Genomic DNA, 19,748 nt, shown 5'->3' on the forward strand with positions numbered 1-19,748 from the left:
CTCAAAAGCATTATGGAAAACATCCGTTTTTATCGTTGTGAAACAACTGCTAAGCTGAGAACTGCTAGCTAACTTTCTAGCACAAGTCAACAACTTCGGGAGGGCAAGCTTGCAAAATAGATCCAGAGAAATCGGACTACCCCTAGTGGCGAAAGTAAAAACTGCAAGCCGAGTCAGTCAATTCTTCTCATAAAGGAAACGTTTGTTTGATGAAATAGAGCCATACTAAGACAAAAGAAATGTGACACAATGTGTAAATGATAACAAATTAGTGCACGATATTAAGACATTTATGAAAATTCTGGAACTAAATTCTGAAATTGAACAAGAGGCTACAAAATAGAATTTTGATTCCTATGCAACGTTCTACTAATAGGAATACTTCACTGTTAGTTTTGTCCTTTTATTCTTTTTGTTTGAACAGTAAAACAATCAGCATGGAGAAAGGCCAATAAAACCACTTAGAATTTATTTGTTGCCATGCACTACCCATAAAGCATATTTAGAACTTGTATTATTCGAAACATAAAATATGGTCAAAAATGTGAAAAATTCTGTGATATGATATTTTGGCCATATCGCCCAGCCCTAAAGCTAAGTAGCGAGTAAGATGACAGAACTGGGTGTTTTTAGTGTTAGGGGCATTATTACTATTCAATTTATTCAAATATTATTATTTTAGTGGTAGTAGTATTAGAAGGTGTGGTGTAGTTGGCAATTATGTTTAATGATTAGCGGTAATCATGTTTTGCTGACCCTCTATGTTGTTTTGACCTGTTTCTGTCTTTCTGTCTTTGTAGGATCTATGAGAGGGTGGTGGAGATCCCGTTCATGGACATACCTGATGACGCAACTTTCTGGCTGGGACAGAGGAACAGCGCCCATGGCTTCTTCAAGGTAAATATGACATGTTTTGTAAAGCTGAAAACTCTTCACGGTGGCTTATGTTTGACGGTGCGTCATAAACGGTGATGATGCTGCTTGATAAATTATTCAAATCATTGAGGAGAAAATTACACGCGTTGGCTCATGGACCTTGTTTTCCCACAACCCACGTACTCCCCACCCCCTTCCCATCCTTGGTTGTTTAACCATTGACTTTATTTATCAAGTCTGGGGATTTATTTGGTCACATTTCTCAAGTTTGCCAATATAAATGTTACATTCTTTCACACCCATCCCTCATATTACGAATGAATTGACATGTTTGTCCCATATATTGTGTCCCCCCTTGTTTACTGCTGCTGTGCATAGCCGGCGTAATTATCCCAGAAACACTGATTTGCTAGAAATCGGTAAAAGCCTTTGGAATGGACCGTGCTCACTAAACATGCCCTATTGTTTTATCAGACTTGAAGATATATCGCCCCTCGCACAGGTTTAATCCTCCCAGGAACATCCTTCCCACAGGGATAAGTTACAGTATATTGTCCTCTCATCTGCTTTTAACCACACTGGTGGTGCTTTGTGTCTGCTGTCGGGACAAACAGATCACCAGAATGTGTGTCTGCGCGCGTGTGTGTGTGTCTGTGTACATATTGCATCTGTGTGTGTAGGTACGACTGCCTCTTTGTGTATTGGTCTGTGTGTGTGTGTGTGTCGCTTCTGGCTGTTGCATTTCCTCAGCGTTAATTGGCAGATGAAAGAAGACTTGGAGGTCACCCACTAGTCTTGTCGTGTGCCCACCACACCTTTCCCTCCCTGATTAGTGCTGGGAAAGGAAAGCCACATCTCTTCTAATGAAAAAACCCTTAATTAACATATCAGACACTCTCTCTTTGTCTCTGTTTGTATAGGGGTTTAGAGGAAGAACAAAAAAAGTTGCTTCCATAACAGTCTAGTGGCAGACACTTTTATCACAGAAATGGAGGATACCATTTAGCAGTTCAATATTATAGCATCCTACATACACTGAGTATACCAAACATTCGGAACACCTTCCTAACATTGAGTTGCACCCCCCCATGACATTAATAAGGGATCATAGCTGTCAACTGGATACACTAGACTTGTCATGGAAAGAGCAGGTGTTCTTAATGTTTTGTACACTACAGTCAGTACGTAATATACCATGATGTGTATGAGGGAGAAATCCTTAAGATGACTCACAATTGACGACCAATTAAGTTGCACTTAGATCCTAATCTTTCATTTCCAGACACTTTGCACGGTTTACTCCTGTAGGCTACGTCTGGAAAGCAGCTCGTTTTGACAGTAATCATACGCTCAATAACATTTCACACGTCATGCATACATTCATCAGTGATACGTACATGCGTTATCTTCCCTAGTCTGACGTTTTTTCAGCCTTCCACTGAGTCAGCGTCTAAATTACCGGGAGATGGAAACATGTTTAACGAAACACGACTCATGCCTGCTTCCATCTGACCTGATGTTGCCATGAGGAATCAGCGAATTGGGTTCTTTCGATTTGAATTTATGGCCAGTAAATTGAAGTAGCAAGACAATTTAAAAAAACAATTTCTCATAAGTTGCGCGGCTCCAAAAAATCCACTCAAGGAATGGAAGGGGCCAGGTTTCCATGGTTACTGAGTGTCTGGATGTGCGGTTCGGCCACAGGACGAAAGGCTATCAAATTAAGAGACCTATGAATCAAATTGAAACTGTATCTCATAGTTATGCTTATCAAAGGGAATCAGGAGAAAACAGAAATTGCTATTACATTCATGACTCCCGTATCATTGGTTCACTTTGCATCCAATTTCAGTCCAATTATCTCACCACACAGACTGTACCAGTCCAGAGAACACATAACTCAGAATAAACTTGTCAGACTGCCTCCCCGATATTGAAACACACATTTCCAGTAACATTCACTAAATATTTCATACATTTGTTTTCTGATAACAGTATTTATTGAGGTTGTGCAAGATTTGAAGATGATGAATTGCGTGTGTGTGTGTGTGTGTGCGTGTGTGCGTGCGTGCGTGCGTGCCACAGTAAATGAACAATAAACTAGACCATGTTTCATCTCTGTTATCTCTCCTCAACCTATTGCGCATTAGTTTCCTTAGCTTCTCTTTATATAACACCATCCACTGCATTGATGATGGCTATCCTCTCATTTCAGGTGCTATCTGTGATCAAGTAGGACACATTTAGTCTGAAGAGACAGTATGCTCTGTGCTGGCTGTAACTAAGTCTGTTTTTTTTCTGTGTGGGTGTGTGTCTGCAGGGTGTAATGCAGGATGTTCAGATACTAGTCCTGCCTCAGGGATTCATCTCTCAGTGCCCAGATCTCAACCGGAGTGAGTCCACACCTATTGTATTGTAATGTTATTCACCTGTAACATTAAGGCATGTCTACACATTTTGGATCTGTGGTCGGTTCTTTTCTAGCATGCCCAACCTGCAATGACTTCCACGGACTGGTGCAGAAGATCATGGAACTGCAGGATATCTTAGCCAAAACATCCAGCAAGGTACTGGGATGTATCCTGGTTATACATCTTTGTTGTCAAGGCTGATAGCTTGGGCTATTCGTTTCTGCTTCAACATGTTTCCTTCACCATCAAGGATGCAACCATACTGGCTATGGTCTACCTCCATACTTGCCATCTATAGTCTTCTTATATGAATCTACTTTGATAATGTTATACAGTGAAGATCTCCTTTAGTGCATGGTCGACTGTAGCAGGGCTTGTAGTAGGACTTGTTTCATGTGTATAGAGATGGATGATATGCACCGATCTGAGGCTCACTCCCCCCTCTCCCTCCCCCTTCCTCCCTTTGTATCTGGGCTTGGCGTGGCCAGCTGTCCAGGGCGGAGGAGAAGATGAATGGTCTGGATGGATGCTATTGTGAGAGGACCTGCAGTGTCAAGGGGGTCGTCTACAGAGAGGACGAGTCCTGGACAGATGGCTGCAGGAACTGCACTTGCACGGTGGGCTATGTGTGTGTGTGTGTGTGTGTGTGTGTGTGTGTGTGTGTGTGTGTGTGTGTGTGTGTGTGTGTGTGTGTGTGTGTGTGTGTGTGTGTGTGTGTGTGTGTGTGTGTGTGTGTGTGTGTGTGTTTCAATGGCCCCATTGTAGACCCTGCCTTTGTTTTGGGCTTCAGTTCATCAAGTGTTGGTGGGGAGGTGGGGCCATACCCCATTGTTGATGGCTTATGTTCTCATTACTGCATTGGATTGAAAGGAGTGTTGCCCTAGATTCCCAAATAAAACAGGACAGAAAACAAGACGGATAGAAAATGTACGCAGTAACTTGGATTATACAGATAGAGCTGCAGGACTCAGCCATGCTGGACATACCCTCTCTAGGGTCTACTTTCCTCTTCAAGAACTATTAGAACATTTAGTTATGAGCATAACTATATACCACATCAACAGACATATTTCACCCCCTGTCATTCTACCAGCTATAAGACACCAATTCCTCTCTATGCCACTGAACTAGGGATGGGGGTTTGAAATAATTTCACCATTCGAGTAATATCATTTTTTGTCAGATATCCAGATATTTTAGAAAGTATATATTTTTTTTACTTACGTTTTTAACTTGAGCACTGCTGCGCAAAGGAGAGAGGTTGGCAAGGGAGAGAGGTTGACGCTCTATTGCTGCAGCTGTGGAGGGGCTGTGTGTGTGGGAGCGAGGAGACGAAGGGAGAGAGAGAGAGACGCAGTAGCCGTATCGGCTACAGCCAAGACGAGCTAACTTGTAGCAGCCACATTGTTATTTATCATCCCATATTACAGTGCCTGCCTTGTCTGGAGTAGACTAGAGAAGCCAGCCAGCTAGCTAAGTTAGCCAGCTATAGCTAGCTAGGCTAATTGAGGCCAAATGCTGCTCTTTCTCCCCAACCCCATTCAGATAAAACAACAGCCTAGCTATTGCTTGCTCATTGTAGCCTACTCCTCATTTCGCAAACTTTTAATTCCGAAATTTTATTCCATCTTGCATTGCATTAGTGAACACTCACTCCACTTGCTACACATGGAGCCGCTTTGATTGACCAACATAAACAACAATCTACACACGTGAAGGCTACCTGTGGGCTACCGGTCTTTTTATGGGGCGCACATCATAAAAACTAAATTGAAAAGTTTTTTGTTTTATTAAATTAATCATTTGAAATGTAATGTTATATCCTTGTATGTAACAATGTCACACGGATATTTTTATTTACGTTAGAAAAAGCTTTTTCAGTTGTTAAAGGTCCAATGCAGCTGCTTTTATCTCAATATCAAATAATTTCTGGGTAACAATTAAGTACCTTAATGTGATTGTTTATTTCTCACACAATTTTTCTAGGACTGTCTGGGAGTGGTCTGAGTTGTGAGGGAAAACTGAAAACTAGCTGTTATTGGCAGAGACGTTTAGAACCCTCTTTATTATTGGTCTATTAACTCATTTTCCGCCTGGTGATGTCATCAGGCAGGCCAAAACTCCATCCCACCAAAACAGGCTGACATTTCAGGACGTCTTTGACCAACAGTTTGTTCACAATTTCACAGTATTATTCCAACATCAGTGTGTAAATATATATAAAACACAGGGAAATCACGTTTTTTTGACTGCACTGGGCTTTTAAAATAGGCATAAATTAATACAATATTCAGTATTCGAATACTAACGTCCGTTCGGATATTCTAAAAAATAACTGCATATCCCTACAATGAACTCCTCAAATGAGCGGATCTGTGGATTTGCGCCAGCTGATGAGGTGTACTATGAGGAGATCCCGTATTGCTTAGTACATTATATTGGTATAATGTGAGTATTCTTTTTTATTCAACTAGGCAAGTCCATTAAGAACAAATTCTTATTTACAATGACGGCCTATTGTGCACCACCCTATGGGACTCCCAATCCCAGCCAGATGTGATGCAGCTTGGATTCAAACCAGCTACTGTAGTGACGCCTCTTGCACTGAGATGCAGTGTCTTAGACCGCTGCACCACTCGGGAACCCTGTAAATGTACATATCTTTCACCTACTTACTCTCGACAGATGATCATTATCATCAGCGATTTGTTTCACCCCGCTCATCCAATGAATCGTCGGTGCTCATAGACTTGTCGTGTCCTCGATGAAGACTGCAATTACGCCATTAGATAGACATGTTCCTTACGTTACGTGTGGCAATTAGCCGCAACCTTTCAAACTAAAAGGTCACAGCATTAAGATGGTATCAAATATAGTGGATGAGTCAATCCATGTTTCTTTAAGTAGAGTTCAGTTCTCGGGGAGGAATGTGGGTGAGTTACAGAGATAGAAGCACCTCATACTTATTCAATCCTTAAGACTGAATATCTTATAGAGACTCTAGGGGAAGAAGGCAGGGGCATCATTTCATCTTAACCTAGGTTATGGCAAAAAAAAAAATTACGCTCATTTAATGCATTTCTACACAATTTAAAAACTCTAAAATGCAATTTGGCGAGCCGCAAAAACAAGCAAAATGGACTCCAGCCATTATCACCGTGTACAGTAGCTGTAGCTCTATTCACCTCAGTCAATAGGGGACTGAACATTCTACAAACAGCTGCCTGCTATGCACTAGCTCAGCACTGGGATTAAAACTTTAGTTTAGTTTCATGTCTAGTCAAACAGCAGTTACCTAGCCAAAGCCTTCTACTACAGCCATCTTTACCTCTGCAATGTGTTGAGAAAAAGTCCTGCTGGTTCCTGCAGCTGCGTCGATGTGCTCTTCCACAGAGAGGAAGATGTGAAGCGAAAGGTTTCATTCTCGCCCAAATCTGTCCAAAATAAGCCCAATGCATTTCTATGGGCTTATTTTGGTCCTAAGCTTGTCGCCTGCTTTCCCGCCTTTGGGACAACGACTCCCATTGTTAGGGTGGAGACATGAGCATCTCGTCATTATATGCAGATCTCTGCTCTCCATAAAGCGAGCCAGACATTACAAACAACCTTCCTTCCTCTCCCAGGCATCCGCAAGTCCCAATTGACATCAGTGGAAGAAGGTTGTGTTTAATACTGTTGCCTGTCAGTTTCAGTGACTTCCTGTCATTTCTCTCTCCCACAGAATGGCACAGTGCAGTGTGAGACCATCTCCTGCCCACCCCCTCAGTGCCCAGCGGGCACCACGCCTGCCTACGTGAAGGGCGCCTGCTGCATGGAGTGCCAACGTGAGTGAAATGTCTTAACACACACACATACACATGCACAGATGGACGTACACACAGATAGACGTACGCCCACAGATGGACGTACGCCCACAGATGGACGGACACACACACACACGGACGGACACACACACACACACACACACACACACACACACACACACACACACACACACACACACACACACACACACACACACACACACACACACACACATACACACAAACACTCCACAAAGGCTGCCTTGACAACTGACCACAGCTCTGCATTGCTAAACTGCTCCCCAACATGCCTCCTGAGATGCTCCATCCTTTTGCATATACATGGACCAATTATTTAACAGCCAGCTTATCAACACAGGTGGCCACATTGACACAAACGGGAAACAGACACCAGGGTTCGAGGATGTGAGATAAACTAGTTCCTGTTTACACTAGACAGGATGATGCTACTGTATGAGGCGGGGGAGCTCATCATGGACTTTCAAATCGATTTTCTTTTTTAAACGTATTTGAAGTTGAGGAAAAACAACATGAAAAACATGTTTATCTGGAGAAAGAAAACGGAATTCTGAAATGGATGCAGGATGCCGCTGGAGCAGCCTTGTGTCTGGCTGAGCAGACCATGAAACATTAAGATAAATGTCTGTATGTTTTATTTGATCAATAACCGCTTAGCCCGTGGATGTGTTCTTTTCAGATAAATAATTCTGTTTCATCACGTATCTACACAGAGAGAAGGTTTTTCTAGCAGACTCGGAAGATAGGAAAGCAGCGCTATTAGCCTCATATATACAGGGCCTTACCAACCACTTATATTTCCTCAATTTCTGTTTTCAACATAGAGATGGATTTCAAAGAATATTAGCTACATAGTGAGTGATGTGTTTACCTTTCAAAAGCAATAGAGGCAGTATAGTTCCTGAGATTACATTCCTCTTAAACATGCATGCTGTACGTCACACATTCCAAGGTTCTCTCAACATTGTGTTTGGTCTCAATAAGCCTCTTGTTATTATTAAGAAGAGCTAGTTCCACTGTATAACGTGTGGCAGACTATATATTTTTAGAGGCCTGGGTTACACAGTACATCTTTTCAAGTGTAAATTGAATTAAATTCAAACTCACTGCAAAACTCACACACACACACCATCAACACACAAACACGCGCAAGCTGATCCATGGGAATCAGACTCAGTCAAACTATTCATACCACATTCAGTTTGACTCTTTATCAAAGGAAATCCATTAGCTTAGCTCGCTAATCATGCTGTGTTGGCATAAACACTCCCCCTCCCTACCCAACTCTGCACTGCGTTGTGACGGGCGGAGGCGGTTGAAAGGCCTGTAAGCATCCTAATCTGACATCAACACACTGGTATAAATCCTCCTTAACTCTGCCACCTCTGTGTCTCTGTGTACAGCACTGAGGTAGACAAAGACAGGGCTCATTAAGCTTGCTTTGGTGTTAGAGACTCAAAGGAAGACTCCCTCTCCAAATGAAAACCTTATCTGTTCACCTACTGTACATTACCTCCTCACGGAGCGGGAGGCAGGGAGCTAGGTTCTGGTTCGGATGACTTGTCAAGCACAATGTTTTTAATAGCTTTTTCAAAACTTCATCAATGCTTTTCCTGGTCATCAATTTAGTTTGTTTTACTGGTTCTTGTGTAGATATAATAATTCACAGTTTGATTGACGGGTGAAATGGCTTGGGGGTTAGGGTTTGGCCTATATACGTTTTCCTCTAGCAATTCTGATAATCAGGTAGCCTATCCACTCAAACCTCCACATCAAACTGACATATTTAATAGGATTTTCTGCCCAAGTAAAATCATCGCCTTTCCCCCAGTCATACTGTGTCACGTTGAAGTCCAATGCTCCCACTCTGTTTTCAGATAGGGACAGACATGAAAATCTTTCTTATGTGGCTTCACCGCAGCAGGTTGCCACAGACTGCCACAGTGTAGTGAATATCGCCTTTTTTGTGCACTGCCTTTCGTGTGTGTGTGTGTGTATGTGTGTGCGTCTATTTCCAGTGGTATGCCTGTTCAAAAAAGAAGAGTTGGTGGAGGGAGATCAGAAAGCTGTACGCGACAACTCCGGCAGATGCCAGCTGTCCGAGTGCAGGGTGAGTACACAGCCCTTATGAAAGCATGCTATTGTTTTCCTACCTACATCACTACTTGGTTTAAACAAACTCCCACAACTGCCACGAAAATACACAATAATTCAAGCAACCAAGCACTTACAGTGTATTAATTTTCATCACAAGGTGTAGGACAGCCTCGTTAAATAGTGATTCCAGACTAGAGTTGCTCTCATCAGGCCAGAGGCTAAATCAAGCCTGAATGAGAGACTGCAGTCGGCCGTCAACATCAGCTAAATTTATTGATCTGTTTTTTCCTATGCTCTCTATGGGGAAAGTAAATGGGCAGGACTGAGTAATTGAGTTTCCAGGAGGGGCCCAAACCGTCACAGCATGACAATCACTGTTTCGATCAATCATCATCAAATATATCTCCTATATTCCTGTATGACCATATAGATTGTGCAGTGTGAGACTGATGGCTGTATGGTGAGATCAGACACCTGGCCCATTGGCAGCCCTTGCTTTTTGACTGCAACTGCTTTCTTATACAGACACAGGCACTGACATAGCTACAGACACATATAGACACATAGGCACAGACGGACACAGAAACAGTCTCAGACATAGGCTGCAGATCAAAGGACTGTGTAATGGGGATAGTGTGAGACGTCCTGGTCCTATAGTCTCAAGCAGGATGGCCGTCTGGGTAAGCAAGCCTAAGTATCTTAAATTGAGTGATAATTGTTTTTCTTTCATTTTTCTTCCAAGCTAAATTATCTAACATCATTGGCACATCATTTTGCTTATACTGTATATAAACCTAACAATGACCTAATACAAGTAATATATCTTATTTCAACATTTTCTTCTAGATATTTTACCTAATAAGATGATTAAGGTTAAATAACATGATTGAGGTAAAATATATTTAAAAATATCTGGGGAAAAAATTAATTACTTGTCTTAATTTTGCTTATGTTGACTTAAAAAATTTAGCTTAAAAAAATTACTTTAAGTGAATTATCACTCAATTTAAGATATTTAGTCTTGATTAGATGTAACTTTTTGCAGTGTGCTGCTGGTTTTGGGAGTTTTTGTTGTTGTTTGGGGGGGGGGGGTGGGGGCGTGGCAAACATAGAGACACAACTATTTGATTGTGGCTGAATAGTGGCTGACCTCGCCCTGTGTGGAACGTAGCTAGTCATAGAAGTGTTCTGAGTTGGTTTGTTTGATTGGTTTTCTCTGGCTGAGTGTTTCTCGGTTGTGTGTTAATGATGTTAATGATCATAAATCAGCATCCGTCAGGTAGACAGAGTGGAGAGGAGTCAGGGCATTAAAGATGGCTGTTAAAGAGATGGTGGGAGAGGGAGCTCCCTAATTACATTTACTCTGTCTAATCACACAATCGGGGACAATTGCACTGGTTTCATATCCTTCTCTGTTCAATTTGTTATCATAAACCTCAATAGATAAGAGAATCAACATGCAGAGTCTTACTACAGCGCAGCAGCGCTAAATACTAACCTGAAATATGTATACATTACTGCTATTGACAATCATTATGTAATTTTAGTTGGGAAGTTGTGCACAGTAGCGAGGGAAGCACACCATGGATGCCTAATTGCCTCTGATTAAATTTGTGCCTTATCAAATCTGTGGGAAACCAGCAACTGAGCTAATCTAACCCTAATGAGGTTGTGTCTCATTTTGTTTCTCATTGTTTCCCTGTTACTAGGAGATGGCTATGCATCAGGTCGTCATGACTACCCCCTGTCCTGAGCTCAACTGTCCAGAGTCCGAGCAAGTCAACCTCACCGACAGGTGCTGCAAAGTCTGCAGAGGTATGGGAAAATACACACTCCTGCCTATAAAGGCATTTCACTGTACATTAAAACGTGAAACTCTATATCAGTGGTTTCCAACCAGAGGTACTAGGACCCCTGGGGGTACTTGGCTTATCAACAGGGGGTACTTAATAAGACTCATGAGACCATAGGCAATATTCAGTTGGTGGTACAGTAACCGAATAAGGTTGGGAACCACTGCTCTACAAGACAGATTACAAACCTAAAAAGAATCAGCAAATCATTACAGGAATCATTGCAACAACAAAAAAACACCTGGAGTCTGAGAGGAGTGACCTGTGTGTAACCTCTGACCTCTGTGCCCTAGGTCATGACTTCTGTGCGGAAGGCCACGGCTGTGTGGAGCACTCTGACTGTATCAACTTGGAGGCCGGGGCCCGCTGCAGCTGCAAGGATGGCTTCCGCCCGCTCCGAGATGACAACGCATACTGCGAAGGTACACAAAGGATTCTAGTAGAATAATACTAGAATTGATAAAAGACCTTCTATTGAACCGTTTCTCTCCAAGAGTGGCAGAATATCTTTTCATTTTGTGAATTTAGGTTGAACTGCAAGGGTTTTGTGACAGCATCATTTTTGGGTTGCAAAAATTGAAAGAAGAAAATCTTCCAACACATTGAGAGATGACATACTGTTGGCCAGACTGTCTGCTGTAATTTGTGTAGAGGTATTAGTCATAGGTATGGATTGTGCGTTCACGTGCTATTCGGGACTAGGACACTCTGAAATTTCCGACTTGCTAAGTGATTGTAGTTATATACAGTATGTGCTGCGTTCAACCAGTTAGCAAGTCGGAAAGTGTCCGATCCAGGGACTTACTTTCACTGACACTCAAATCATTGAATGCTCTTGTCTTCTTTTGGTCAGTCTCTACTGTGTATTGATATGAAAATACAGAACGCTCCCTAGCTGTGTTTGTCTCACTGCCAAGAACGCAGGATGAGCAGAGACCCTCATAAGTAGTGCTATTCATTATGTAGGCGGGAATATTCATTGCTGATTGCATGCCACACTGATGTTTCAGGCCATGGTGTTAACTCTAGTAAAACAAATGGGGCCAATTGCAACCATCGATGGCTACTATATTATTCACAGCTGATCTCTCGTTAAACCATCAATACGCGCTAAATTCACCCGCACAGCTGATCTCTCGTTAAACCATCAATACGCGCTAAATTCACCCGCACAGCTGATCTCTCGTTAAACCATCAATACGCGCTAAATTCACCCGCACAGCTCATCTCTCGTTAAACCATCAATACGCGCTAAATTCACCCGCACAGCTGATCTCTCGTTAAACCATCAATACGCGCTAAATTCACCCGCACAGCTGATCTCTCGTTAAACCATCAATACGCGCTAAATTCACCCGCACAGCTGATCTCTCGTTAAACCATCAATACGCGCTAAATTCACCCGCACAGCTGATCTCTCGTTAAACCATCAATACGCGCTACATTCACCCGCACAGCTGATCTCTCGTTAAACCATCAATACGAGCTAAATTCACCCGCACAGCTGATCTCTCGTTAAACCATCAATATGCGCTAAATTCACCCGCACAGCTGATCTCTCGTTAAACCATCAATACGAGCTAAATTCACCCGCACAGCTGATCTCTCGTTAAACCATCAATACGAGCTAAATTCACCCGCACAGCTGATCTCTCGTTAAACCATCAATACGCGCTAAATTCACCCGCACAGCTGATCTCTCGTTAAACCATCAATACGCGCTACATTCACCCGCACAGCTGATCTCTCGTTAAACCATCAATACGAGCTAAATTCACCCGCACAGCTCATCTCTCGTTAAACCATCAATACGCGCTAAATTCACCCGCACAGCTGATCTTAATTGCAACCATTATTGGTTACCACATTACCACTCCCTAAAAGCTGATGTCGGCGTTAACTTAGTCTTGCGTGCTACCAAAGTCTTTCAAGATATTTTCACCCTCTTGTGGGTGTTATCATCAAAAACAACTTGGACCTACTTTTTGAGAAGACTAAGGGCGGTTGATCTATTTGACAATCATCCTGTACAAATTAAATAAAGTATTTCCTCATTAGCTGTGGCAATGTACCGACACGTTGTATGAATGGAAAACTAATTCTGGTGTAGCTCATATTATTTGATTTGTTTTCAATTCATGTAATCCATTAAATACAACTGTCTTATCAAGATAAAATATCCCGGGACTATATGAAATGTGTTACTAAATCAAGTTGATTGAGTTTTATAATCTGTATTTTCTTATCAAATGAAAAATGCAGGCTTATAGTTATTTCAAATGAATATATATTATATTATTTTGCCATTTTAAGTGAAACGTTTGAAAGAATATAGACCTATTACGTCTATATTCTTATACTCAAATTAGATTTTGTTTACATTTATCAGCCTTACGGTTTCCGGTGCTCCTGATAGGTCGATATTTCACTGGGGGCGGGAGTAGAGCAGACGCAGCTGTCTGGTATCATAATCACTTGACACGGTAACAACGAGAGATCAAATGATCTGCGGGGTTTTTTCTCGTGGGTTTTCGGTTGCAAGCAAGTCTGCTTTAACACGCTAGTGCATGTAATCTCCCTGTTATTAGCGTTTGAAGAAATCCAGCTGTAATGCGTAGCACATTGCTACGTTCTGCCTGTTGGTTGCAATACACCCAATGCGTTTGATCATTTCATGATTGTTTTCTTATATAACAGATGCTGATATGTTTTATACTCTATGGCGATTTGGCCCTCCACTTTTGAAGATTGGAAAATGTGTTAATACTTCAAGGACATTTAATCACATGGACTGCCTACTAAAATGCATGCAAATAAACATTATATAAACAAACTGTGAATATAGATGTCTTCGCCGGTCCTTCCCTTCCTCAGTGAAAATTCCCACATACATCTTTGCTTCTTACTTTACGGAATCTTCCCGGGATGATCAGAGAAGTGACCTCTCCATCTGCAGTGCTGTAAAATCTAGAGTGTTTACCCAACTCATAGTAATACATGTGAGGTTCCGGGAGCTAAATCTATGGATGACGCTGATGACAAGCGCAAATAAGCCATCAAATCTCGACTCCATATCCCTTTCATCCTCGTCGCTTCACTCCATGCCTGTATGCATACATGCCCTACTTTTACCAAGCTGATGAATTCCCTCCAACTTCTCTCTTCTGTCACCTTCACCAACATCAGTGTGATATCTTTGGTTACATGTTCATTGACTCTGATAACCAGGAGGGGAAAGGCACGTGTTAAGAAGATAACAGCCATTCCTGACCTCCTCTCAGTCTGTTTTAACATGCTAAATATGATCAGTTGGTCAGGTAATTATAATGTCTTAGGGAATTTGCATAATTGAAGATGCTATCAGCCCCCTGTCTCCAATTAATGGAGTATAAAGGTCTCTGGGCTGCAGGTTAAGCTCCTGCCGCATGGCACCACCTCAAACTCAACTCACCACCTCAACTCACCACCTCCACCTCAACTGACCACCTCCACCTCAACTCACCACCTAAATTCACCACCTCCACCTCAACTGACCATCTCCACCTCAACTCACCACCTAAACTCACCACCTCCACCTCAACTCACCACCTCCACCTCAACTCACCACCTCAACTCACCACCTCACCTCAACTCACCACCTCCACTTCAATTCACCACCTCCACCTCAACACACCACCTCCACCTCAACTCACTACCTCCACCTCAACTCACCACCTAAACTCACCACCTCCACCTTAAGCCAGCAGAGACGGGTGCTTTTGCCCACTCTAAGTTGGAGGGAAGAAGATTGGTAAATACTTGCAAATCTAGGAGGAAGACGTGTTCAAATTCCTGTACACCCAGGGTAAACGTGAAGGTCGAAGTTGTGTGCCTATTTCAATATAGGTTTTGACTCTATTTCACTTACATGTAGTTGCATCCAGTATCACCTGAGAGAAGATGCTGAAACACCCAACAGCAGTATTGTGGCATGTTTGGAAATGGATAAGATCTATAGTTGTTTCAATGCCAGCCATTCCATTCAACACAGTGGTGGTTAGAACCAGACTCATCTCGAGAGCGACCCAGGTCCCTGTATGAAATTGGATGGGGGTGTGAAGAGGGTTACTTCTGAAACTGCGGAGGGACAAAATTGACTCAATTTTCTGATGTTGTTCTCACAAAAGCAATAGATTTTTTTTGAGGGGCTTCTGGAAATCATTTACACTATGAGTATTGTGCCCTGCAAAAAGAATCGGAACAGCCAACATAGTTGTTTTGAGGATCACACAAGTGTCTGAGAGAATGTTGGTGTTCCTATAATAGTCGGGACAAAGGTAGCTACACCATTTTGCTGTTGAGGGTTGGTATGCGTCAGTATACAGATGGAATAGCTGTTTGTCAGCCTCAGTATCAGACCACAGAACACATGAGATGGATTCCAATAGACAGGCTTATGTGCTACACACAATATACATAATGTATACAATATACATAATGTACATAAAGTATGCCGTGTACACGTACAATTCCCTTCAGCCATCAGGTTGGCATCAGATCGGTGTGGTATCTCAGGAAAAGACATACACTGGCTCTTTAAAACAGTCCTAGGTCACTGATGTGCTGAACATAGCCTATGAGATCACTCCTGTGTAAATGTTTCATAGAAGCAGTGGTAGCAGAGCCTCAGGGGGAGACTCTCCTCTCCTAGCCTCTCTCTGCTCATAGAGTGCTGTTCTCTCAGACAGAAAAGCACAGGGCCCCATTCCCTCAGAAGGCAGTCATGTAGAAGGCGTATTTTCCAACACAAATCCATGTGATGGGTAGTGTATTAAACATCTCTATTAGAGTGAAAGCCAAGCTGCTGTGGCCAAGTGACAGACTGTGATTGGCTCTAGATTGAGTCATCTGTAAAGCGCCCAAGGTTGAAGCTAATATTAGTATTCTAATACCACAGGAGAAAAGGCACGGAGCAGCTCGCATTGTTTTCTTTTACTCAAATAATTGTTTTCATATTATTTTCTGGCGTATCTGAAAATGAGTATAGTGTCTCTTTTCTTCAAAGACCTCCTTTATTCAGATGATTCACTCACACAGGCTTATTTACACAATTTTGTCTGAGATCAAAAGGACATCGTTCTAAATGCTTCTCCGTTTTGACTATTGCTATTTGCATATTGGTGGCATTCAAATGCAAACCAAATCACAAGTGGTCCAACTAGTGTATGTTTTGCATGCATATCATTGCATTCGTGTAGCGGCATAGAGTAGTAGAGTCGGGCGCTTGCAGGGGTTGCACACATGGGCACATTTTTAGGCTGGGGTCTGGGAAAAAAGTGGCCTTTTTAATCTTTTTTAATATCGCACAAATGATCGAAATGACAGGCGACTTTGACACTGACAAACTGAGCTTCTGAGGTCAATAAAAACGACCTTGTCTTGAATCCATCAATAGTGTAGGCCTAGGTGTGTGGAGACACATATATTATACAATATGAGGAGGAAATTATAGTCCTAAAAAAGCCTTCCAGTTTCACTGACTCACCCAATGATGTGCAGCTCCCTCACCGTTGATGGCCGATGCTCTCATGCCAGAAGCCTGTCTCTTGTTTTACTATCTAAAACAATGCTGTTCACTCAATACGCCTATTTGGAAGTTGATATAATATTTTGGTAGCCTACAGACAGATTAGAGTCTTCTCTTTTCAGCAGGAGACATTTGCTTTCCAACCGGTGTTTTCCCGCGATTGTATTTGAAATATTGCGAAAGGCTTGTTCACTGATAGATTTGCTGTGCGCTCTCGACTATACACTATGCTTTGTGATTGGGCTACACACAATCCACAGCTAGGCTATTTTTTTTGTTAAGCTATTGATCCTCTGTGGTTAAATTATAGGCCTAGTACTATTCTGAATTATTTCATTTATTTCTGAACAGACAATAGTACTGTAATTCTATAACTTCGGCAAATACATTTCAATTTATCTGGGATGCTGCAGCACCTCCAGAATCCTTTCCGCAGCTCTGATTCTATAAGGAAATAAATGATGAAGTGCAACGCAGGAGAGATGAGAGTTGCAGGCTCATGTCTATCAGAGCAGAGAGAGGGAGAGAGATCATAGACAGTGAATCTCATTCTAGTTCTGTGAGATACAGGCGCGCTTCTCTCTCACCACAGCAACGGCCACACGTTTGCCTTTAGGCTACAATGTTGCGGAAACCATAAACCTGGCCCAACCCGAATCAATTCTTAGAATATCAGGCGTGGGCTGAAAAGCTACGTTTTCACATTAGACAGGAGAATTACAGAGGAGGCAACTCAAATGAACTCTGATTGCTTTAGTTATAATGTTTACATTGCAAACAGGGACAATTCATTTTCATGCCACGAGAGGTACCGGATCCTGGCAAATAGGTTCCCGGAACAAAACAGGCCAAAACTGAGAAGTGACGGATTAAATTAAGCACTGGTTGTATCCCATCCAGTGATAACTAGGTAGCCTGTTGCATTTTGCTGTTTGTTTTAATGTCACAAGATAGAGGGGGGCTAATTGGCATTTACCAAAGAGCATCCTACTAGGCACAGGCGCCAAATAAACGTCTTTTCCACGTTGATTCTACGTCATTTCATTGAAATAACGTGGTAACAACATTGATTCAACCAGTGTATACCCAGTGGGATGGCTCATCCCACATCACAATCACTGCTGGGATGAGCCTGAGGTCTGACACATACACACACACACACACACATACACACACACACACACACAAACTGCACCATCCCAACCCGCTGTGTGCCAGCAACATCCAACACTCTCTGTGTGTGAGCGTGCAAACACCACGAGAGCTGACAAAACACCCTGCCGTGCTGAAAACCAGGCCAGTGTGGAAATAGCAACAGTACACGACAACAACAGCGCTCCTATCCCTCAAAAATCACCAGGCAGAGACACTTCCCTCTGTTTGTTAGCATTACCTAGCGCTACTACCACCTGTTATTCATTGGTTAGACCTCTGCACCTTCTCTGGGATGCAGAGAGAAGGATGACAGATGATGGTGGGGATTCATTGATTCATGCAAAGAGGCAAATCTCAGGAAGGAGAGTAAGCCCACTCACTCCGTCAGCCAAATGTCACCATCATTTCCTAACATCCCACTGGTCACAGATAGTTTTGATTTACATTTGGTTGAGTTGTCAACGAATGTGAATCCAACAAAAACAATTACTATGTATTTAGGTTAAAGTGTGGGTGAAAAAAAGACGAAATTCTCTTGCGTTGATGACGTTTTGCAAATCCAATCCGTTTCCCCACATTGATTCACCGTCATCACATAGGATTTTTGTTGTAGAAATGACGTGGAAACAATGTTCATTCAACCAGTTTTTGCCTAGGGGGATGTTTGATAGCATAAGCAAGGAGTTTATTCCATAAAACACATTAGCATTAACCTAGCTTGTTGTGGCACACACACACACACACACACACACACACACACACACACACACACACACACACACACACACACACACACACACACACACACACACACACACACACACACACACACACACACACACACACACACACAGCATTCCTCATTGTCTGGTGAGTTTGTTCATACCAGTCCATTATTCTAAACTCAGGTACTGTACTGGGCTAATTCCTCTCACTTCATTTGCCCTGTGATTTATCACTTGTGGTTATTGCCCTGCTAAAAAGACAATGCCTCTGCTTTTTAAACGGAGACAGAACTGTTGTTGCATCCTAATGTGCTTCTTTTCAATCCATTGTGTTAATTGTCTCGCTTCCCAAAACAGTTTGAGGCTTTTCCATGTTTGTTTTGGTCTTTTTAAAAGATCACTCATTGAGGAAATAATTACCTGGTGTTTGGAAGAGATGAAGAGATGTTGAGCACCACATTTTCTTGTCTCTCGCCCATTAAAACACAAGCAGCAAAGCATATCATCTCTCTACCAATGTTTAGGTAATTGTTCTGAAGAGATAGTAATGGCCTCCTAGTTGTTTTACTGAGAGGCCCGTTTGGGTAGAGTGAATAAAACATGTAGTTTGGAAATAAACGGAGGCTCTGGGGATTTTAACAATAAAGAAACAAGCGGATTAAAAAATTGTTCACTCCTTTATCAATTACGGCAGCAGACTTTGCTAAATAAAGAAAATGGAGTTACATTGACTCTCGCTCCTACTGTTGAGGCAATAGTAGCACAATAAGTGGGGTACTGCCTAGACATATTGAGCACCTCCTTTGTTATCATAATACATAGAATCGTTAGGAACATAATACATACAGTAAGCACGTAGTGAATTGTCTGAAAGACAGAAATGTCTACTTAAAATCTCTCCAAACAGAGTAGCCTGTCTTTATACTCCGTTCACAGTCGAGGGCTAGCTAACTGTGCTGTGGTGAATTTCATTGAGTTGCTTTACTGCTCAGTCTGTTGAGACACACAGCCGTTGTCTTTCCTCTGACTACTAGCCCTGCCGTGGTGGGGGACTCTGGGAACTGTGTGAGAATATCAGCAAACAATCTGGCAGCCCATTTCAGTAGCAGTAGTAGAGATTTTACATCAACTGTTTGGGTAAATGAGCCCAGGCAGCAGAGAGAGGCTGTTGGCAGCATGGGGTGGTCTGGGAGTCTTTGTGGGCCCTCCAACAGGGATGCCAC

At 42.3% G+C, this 19,748-nt stretch overlaps 1 protein-coding gene across 1 annotated transcript in view; it reads left to right on the forward strand.

Moving 5' to 3' along the window:
• Positions 1 to 19,748, forward strand: part of LOC120066643 (protein kinase C-binding protein NELL2-like) — a 110,918-nt gene that overhangs the window by 15,846 nt on the left and 75,324 nt on the right. Inside the window, exons 5-12 of the mRNA XM_039018074.1 lie at positions 801 to 897; positions 3,197 to 3,269; positions 3,361 to 3,443; positions 3,776 to 3,904; positions 7,009 to 7,111; positions 9,148 to 9,239; positions 10,936 to 11,041; positions 11,373 to 11,501. Of these exons, the coding sequence (XP_038874002.1) occupies positions 801 to 897; positions 3,197 to 3,269; positions 3,361 to 3,443; positions 3,776 to 3,904; positions 7,009 to 7,111; positions 9,148 to 9,239; positions 10,936 to 11,041; positions 11,373 to 11,501 (812 nt within the window). The remainder of the gene's footprint in view (positions 1 to 800; positions 898 to 3,196; positions 3,270 to 3,360; positions 3,444 to 3,775; positions 3,905 to 7,008; positions 7,112 to 9,147; positions 9,240 to 10,935; positions 11,042 to 11,372; positions 11,502 to 19,748) is intronic.

The sequence above is a fragment of the Salvelinus namaycush genome, chromosome 21, assembly GCF_016432855.1.
Source record: "Salvelinus namaycush isolate Seneca chromosome 21, SaNama_1.0, whole genome shotgun sequence".
Lineage (NCBI taxonomy): Eukaryota > Metazoa > Chordata > Actinopteri > Salmoniformes > Salmonidae > Salvelinus > Salvelinus namaycush.